The 7,435-nt window shown below is 34.7% G+C and overlaps 1 protein-coding gene across 1 annotated transcript; it reads left to right on the top strand.

The window, feature by feature from the left end:
- The first annotated feature begins 710 nt into the window (after positions 1-710).
- LOC132031931 (carbamoyl-phosphate synthase small chain, chloroplastic-like) lies at positions 711-6,970 on the top strand. The gene is made up of 6 exons (XM_059421788.1): positions 711-767; positions 847-994; positions 1,079-1,188; positions 1,277-1,389; positions 2,139-2,361; positions 6,872-6,970. The coding sequence occupies exons 1-6, from the start codon at positions 711-713 to the stop codon at positions 6,968-6,970; spliced, it is 750 nt and encodes a 249-aa protein (XP_059277771.1).
- The last annotated feature ends 465 nt before the right edge of the window (positions 6,971-7,435 follow it).

The following is a 7,435-nucleotide window of genomic DNA, read 5'->3' as shown; positions in this document are numbered from 1 at the left end:
CTTCCTCCACTCAAAGCAGATTATTTGCTAAGTTTCACTTTCATGCCATCCAATATTTCAGCAAAAATGTACCTTACTTCTTAACATTTTTTGGGGTTGCTAGGGTGGTGCCAATGTTAAAAGCTTATTGTCAGATTGGTAAGGACACAAAATTGGTAGAAGAATGAAACAAGTCCGAAGGACCATCCGGTCCATCCCGTTATACATCATGTGTACCATTTGGCTTGACAAGAATAGAAGGCGTTTCTTAGGGGAAAAGAAACACACTTCTTTTATAAAGTACAAATGCATACAAAGTTTACATTTTTGGTGCAGCTTGATTTTGTCTCCAGCTTTTTTTTTTTTTTTTTTTTCAGGATTCTCTAAAGATGTAATATAGCGGAGAGAGATTGATCCTCATCTTTTGTACTTTTGCTAGTACCTGCTTGGTACTATTATATCAACAAAAACTACCTAACCTTATCAAAAAGATCAAATATTTCAGCGAAGTTTCGGTCACTTTTAACTGATGGTTATTTTTGGACCAGAAATGTTGACTTAATGAGAAGTTTCGGTCACTTTCTTCATTTATGGAAATTGTTCCATAAAATGGGCCATTTTGGGAAAGATTCGTCTTTTGTAGTCTGCGCCTTGGTTACAAGCCCATGACCCAAAGCTCATCAACTAGTCATTGGAAGTTGTTGGCCTTAAGTCAACTTAAATTTTAGAGAATGCTGGACTACTTTACTTATCAGTTTCATGGGGCTTTAGTTTGTTTGCATTCCATTGTAAGTTCTATGTGTGTCCTATGGAAGACCACTTGCCATTTCCATGTCAAACTGTGGAATTCATATTCTCTGATATTAGCCACTCTATCATGCAACAGATGATGTCGACACTCGAGCAATTACGCGGAGATTGAGAGAAGACGGAAACCTTATTGGAGTCTTGAGCACAGATAATTCAAAAAGTGACGAAGAACTTCTCGAAATGTCCCGTACATGGGACATTGTGGGTAAGTTACTGGCCTTGTTTCTTCCTGATTTCGGGATATTTCAAGAAAAAAGAATTTTATTATTAATGTATTACGGTTGTGTAGGTGTGGATATAATCAGTGGTGTTTCATGCAAATCTCCTTACGAATGGGTTGATAGAACAGGCTCAGCTTGGGAGTTCACTGATAATGGAAGAAATAAAGAAACTTTCAATGTCAGTATTGTTAGAGTTTATTAGATTCTGGAAAAGAACATTGTTTCTGTGAGAAAACTAATTCTTTTTACCCCTCCGGTGGATGAAGGTCGTTGCATATGATTTTGGAATCAAGCATAATATACTGCGGCGCTTAGCATCCTATGGCTGTAAAATTACTGTTGTTCCTTCAACATGGCCAACATCTGAAACTCTAAAGATTAAGCCTTGTTTACCCCGAATTTAGGCAATCAATTGAATTTATAGGATATGTGGATAAACTTTAATCTTTTTTGGACTAATGTGAACGTGCGAGTATTCGTATGTAAAGACAAGAATATGTATATGAATATATATTTATCAACAACTTGAGCTAAGATGTAAACGTTGATGATTAAAGCTAATATGCTATTGAAAGAGTTATAACTCCACAGATTCGGACCGAAGAGAAAGAAAAACAATGCTTTAATGTATTCTTTGATATTACAATATTCTAGATCTTAAGAAGCCAACCCTTCAAAGTAGGGAAATGCCCCCTATTTATAGTTTTTCCTTCTATACAACATAAAACCCTTTTAGAATAAAGAAAACCCTAAAAGGATAAGGTTGGGCCGTACGGTCTGACACCCGTACGACTGGCAGCAGAACGGTCTTGACACGTGGCAATTTTGTAACTGATCAACCGGACTAACGGCCACGATCAACTCGGTCATGGAGAAACCGGACTAACGGCCATGATCAATTCGGTCATGGAGTAACCGGGCTAACGGCCACGATCAACTCGGCCATGGAGAAATCGGACTGGCTGTGATGAGGAGTTTGTCCCGGATAAATCGGACCATACGATTTTCCTCCGACTTCTTCTGATGCAATACCCCGGGCCCGAAAGAGTCTTTGCGCTCGTGCTTGTTTCTTCCTTCCCTTGATCCCCGGTCTCACCGGTCTAACATTAATCCGATTTTTACCGTATACAAGCCTGATGGGGTTCTTTTCAGCAACGGGCCAGGAGATCCCTCTGCAGTTGAAGTGGTAAAAGAACTTATCAGAAAAGTTCCTGTTTTTGGTATATGTATGGGTCACCAGTTGCTTGGTCAAGCATTGGGAGGTAAGACATTCAAAATGAAATTTGGTCACCATGGAGGAAACCATCCGGTTCGAAACCTTCGAAATGGCTGTGTTGAGATCAGTGCCCAGGTATATGCTATAGAAAACTCTAGTTGATTGCTGCCATGTTGTTTTCAAATTTTCTGTACAATTGCACCTCAGTTCATCAACATTTACTTCCGTTAATTATGGTCAGTGCATACTGAAGTGATGACAGTCTAGTCTTTTAATTTAGTTTAAATAAGAGCTGTGTGTACTTCAGATGTGTAGCTTGTACTTAGGTCTGTGCTCTTTTGATCATTCTGACTGTGAATTTTCACAAATTTAACGAACTTTTAAGTGCTAAACCATTTAAGTATTGGTGTGTTAAGTGTGCGCCGTCTCCATATTTGAGTGTAATATAATTTTTAAAATATGGTAAACATCACATATTTCATACATATAGGGATTAAAGTAAGCCTTTTAACCGATTTCAACCGGCAGGACCAGCAATCGGTTAGAAAACCGGCCAGTTTCGGGTAAAAAAACAGGAACCGGCCACCGGTTACCGGTTAACCGGTTCCAAAGTTGGAAACCGGAACCGGCCGGTTTTAAGCGTAAAAAAAACGTTATTTTTATTTTTTGTATAGTATATGTATATTATAGTATTTCTTAGTATATTGTAGGTATAGTTATATATGTTATATAAGTTTATAACTAAAGTTTATATATTTACTAACTAACAACATATATGTATATATATACTAAGTTATATGCTTAAGTTATAACTTAGTTATATGCTTAAGTTATAACTTTCTATTTATAACTTAAGTATATTTATACTAGATATACCTAAAATATACTAAGAATATATTTACAATATAAATATACTTAAGTTATAAAATAGAAATTTATAAACTTAGAAAAAACTTAGTAGATGTATATTATAAGTATATTCTTAGTATATTTTAGATATATTCCTAACTTAATATAAGTAAAATATGAACACAAGTAAATAGAAGAAAGCTCAATGAGCCATATAAATTATTCATTCATGGATAACATTTATTTGCAATTTGTAGTTTTTTTTAACTTGCAAATAATACATGAGTTGCAAAAAAGTAGTACAAGAATAAAATCAAAAAATGTCAATCATTTGGCTAATATCCGCAATATTATATTCGGTCATTGAGATATTTTCAAAGTCTTCCATTTGGTTTATTCCACTTGCTATTAAATCTTCAATCTCTTCCTCTTCGCCTTCCACCGCTTCTAAGTTTTGGTTGCGTCGCTCCGATCTAATCTAATCGCGAATGCAAACTAGTACTTGCAAGCTAAATCCGGATAATGAGTGTCTATGGTCTCCAATTTGTTGTCTTCCTTGGCTAAATGCACTTTCCGAAGCCACGGTTGATAGTCGAACCGTAAGGATATCTCGAGCCATTCTTGAAAGTACCGGATCACTCGCCTTGTATTTCTTCCATCATGCTAAGACGTCCAAATCATCTAGTTGGTTGATATCTACATTTGGCTGCATCAAATAAAGGTGATATTCATCAAAATTTGCATTATGAGAAGGAGTTGAATGTGAATGTAAAACTTTTAAATTCAACAAACCCGACAAGCCCTTTTTGCTACTTTGAGAAGTAGTAGGGCGTGGAGCAACGGGTGTAGCACTTTCTTCCAAAGTAGAATAATGACTAAAAACTTTTCTAAACTTGGCATCAATGCGAGCTCAGCGTCATGTAAAGATGGTTCAACTCTCTCGTCAATTTCTAAATAGTTATAAATTTGACCAACCAATCCTCTAGTATAATTGTATAAGACATTTTAAAACAAGGATTTAAAAGAAAACCCAATATAAATAAAGTTGGGATGAGAAAAAAATACTTCTTAAATTTTGTTGTCATAGAAAAAATAGCCGCTTGATAATTAGATTTATCTTTATACTCATATAAAACTCTAGCTATTTCCGTTAAGTAGACTAAAATTCTGGTTACCGTGGGATAGAATTGTCTAGAAAAAGCAAGAGTTGCATTATAAATTTTTTGTAAAAATTCAATACATTCCTTAACATCTTCCCAATCGTTAACATTTATCCAATCATCACTATCTGTATTAAAATGATTGTGAACTTGTTGTATGGGAATTCTATAATCATATGCTTGCAGTAACATAATGTAAGTGTAGTTCTACTTAATGTTAACTTCTACTTGAATTTTCCTAGGTCTAAGGCCATTTTGCACACAAGAATTCTTAAAATCTCTCATTTTTTGCTTATTAACATTATAAAAAAGAAAAGCAACCGCATTTCTAACTTTTTGAATAGGATCTTCAAAATAGTTGAGACCATCTCTAACCATTAAGTTTAAAATGTGACAACTACATCTCACATGAAAAATATTTTTTAGTGGAGGTTAATTTCCTTTTTTAAAAGATCAACCGCCTTTGTACTATTAGAAGCATTATCTAAAGCAATACAAAGTATTTTTCTATAAATGTTAAAAAATTTCATAATAGTTGACATTGAATCCGCTAAAAAATTTCCGTCATGATGACCTTTCCCTTCATCATATAAAAAAGCTATAATTCCTTATTGGATCACCCAATTATCATCAACCCAATGACATGTAATAACAAAAAAATCTAACTTGTTAAGACTAAGACCCAAATCGGTGATAAGAGAAACACTACAATTTAAAGAATTAAATACATGGTGCAAATAAAATCTATATCTTTTTATATAAATCTATAATATCCGCTCTACAAGTACTTCTAGGAATACCCTCAAATAACGGATTATAACAACGTTGAATATAAGTAACAAACCCCAAATCCGAAGGAAAGGAAAATGGTAGACCATCAAAAGCAACCATTTTAGCTATTTCTATACGATCTTTTTTCTTGTCATAGCTAAAATTTCTACCGGTTCGTGGGTCTATTGTTGGTTGAATACCCCCCACATTTGAACCCATTTTCTCTCCCCAAACATCCTTATGTTTAGCTTGCATATGACCCGTTAGTGAACCCGTTCCACCATCCTTAATAGTTTATTGCTTGAAAACAAATTCTTTTTTACATAAAGTACATGTCGCTACTTGTCTTTCCTTATCTTTAGTCATAAATTTCCAAATTCTAGCGGTTGGCTGACGAGTTCTTGGCGGTTTGTCTTGTGTATGTGATTGTGCAGGAGTTGAATCTCCTATGCGATTTTCGGGGGCTTGTGTTTCATCATCATCATCAATTTCATTAAAATTACTGGTATAGTATTGCATTACCTCATGATCTAAAAGTGGATTATTTCCACCAATATTAATACCTAAATTAGGTGTTTCGTTCACAAATGTTTCCTCATTAAACCCACCCCTAACAATACCACTACTACCGCCACCACGTCTCACTCTCTTCGACATTATTAAATAGAATTAATTTAAATCACACGCAAATAAATCACAAGAAAATAAATTGCAATAAAATAAACTGCTAGAATTAAATTGTGTAAATTAAATAGCGGAAAATAAAGATAGAGTTGGAACGACGGTACCAAATTGCCGGACTAATTTCCACCAAAGTGAAGGCGGCTAGAATTGCAAATCCACCAAAGCTTTGGAGCTACTTCGGATTGTTGCAAAATCACCAACTCCACCAACAATTTTTTTTTATAATTGCAAAATTAATAATTGAAACTAGAATAAAACTTTATGATATTTAATTGAGAGAAATTTAAAGTGGCCAATTGTTGCAAAGTAGCTATAATTGAGAGAAATTGAGAGAAAGAGAAGAGTGAATTGGTGTAGATTAAAATTGGAAATAGAGGGGGGTTTATATAGAGGTGGGAGATGGGTTAGAGTGTATAAAAAAAAGTTTGCGGTGGGGGGGGGGGGGGTGTTGGGAGGCCAAAATGGCCGTCTGGAGCCGTTAGCAACGGCCATTTTTGCAAAATGGACTGTTGCCCAATGGTCCAGTCCACAACAGCATTATTAAAAAAAAAAAAAAAAAAAAATTGACCGGTTAACCGGTCCCATATTTTGAAAATCGGCCCAATAGAGATACCCGGTAGACCCGCGACTGGTTCATCGGTTACCGATTTTAACCGGTCCAACCGGACCGATTAATAGCCTTAAGGCCCCGTTTGTCCATAGATACAAAAAAAAAATTCACTTTTTTTTTGAAATTTTGGAGTTGGAGTTGTGTTTTGCCATAGTTTTTGAAATTATAGTTTTTGGTGAAATGTAGTTGTAAAAAGGTGAAAAAAGTGAAATTTTTTTGAAAAACAAGTTTTTCGAGTTTTTGGTATTCCGGACTACAACTTCAAGTTGTATTCGGAATTCTCATGGCCAAACGCTGATTCCGGAAAAAAGTGAAAAAAATTCCGGAATAAAGTGAATAATTCTTATGGCCAAATGGGGGCTTAGATTAAAGACACACTTTAGTTAATTGAAGATTAAATGTGCGTAACCACATATTATTAGGATCAAAACCAGAATATAGCAATAATTGAGGGACCAAAAGTGGAATTATCCCTAAATAATATAGACTTCAGATGTGTAGCTTGGGTGTTCACTTAATAATAGTCATAAAAGTTAAATATTTTATAATCTTGATGAATTTCCATTTTCAGAATCACAACTATGCTGTTGACCCCGAGTGTCTTCCAGAGGGTGTAGAGGTGAGTCATGTAAATTTAAATGATGGAAGTTGTGCTGGTCTTGTCTCCTAACGATAACGTTGAATCCAAGTTATCCTTTTTGGACGAGAAGAACAATTTATTGTTCTGAAAACATATCCTATACTAAGTAAGGTTTGGGCATTTGAAATTTTGAAGTTGGAGTTGAAGATGAAGTTGTGTTGGGTTATGGTTTTTGCAAAGAACATTTGATTGTTTGAATGTACTGAAAGTGAAAAAAGTGAAAAAAAGGTATTTAGGTGTTTTTCAAATTTCAAATACAATAACTTAAAATTGTATTTGAAATTTTCATGGCCAAACGTTGATTTTCAAATAAAGTAATAGCTTTTTCGGGAAAAAGTGAAAAATTCTTATGGCCGAACGGGTCCTTATATATTCAAGAAACAAAAAGAAAGTAAAACGAAAAAAGAAACTTTTAACAAACCAAAAAGGGTGGAGGGGAAAATCTGCGAATCTAGAAAGTCAGAGACAGAATTATAAAGACAGCCAGCCACAAAG

This window comes from Lycium ferocissimum, chromosome 9 (assembly GCF_029784015.1).
Source record: "Lycium ferocissimum isolate CSIRO_LF1 chromosome 9, AGI_CSIRO_Lferr_CH_V1, whole genome shotgun sequence".
NCBI lineage: Eukaryota > Viridiplantae > Streptophyta > Magnoliopsida > Solanales > Solanaceae > Lycium > Lycium ferocissimum.
This window is presented reverse-complemented; position numbering and strand designations above follow the sequence as displayed.

Excerpts from the sequence above, each read along its gene's own strand:
- LOC132031931 (XM_059421788.1), top strand. The coding sequence starts at position 711 with ATGCTGGACTACTTTACTTATCAGTTTCATGGGGCTTTAGTTTGTTTG. Across the intron at positions 768-846 it reads TAGTTTGTTTGCATTCCATT|CCACTCTATCATGCAACAGA; the intron begins GTAAGTTCTATG and ends CTCTGATATTAG. Across the intron at positions 995-1,078 it reads CCGTACATGGGACATTGTGG|GTGTGGATATAATCAGTGGT; the intron begins GTAAGTTACTGG and ends ACGGTTGTGTAG.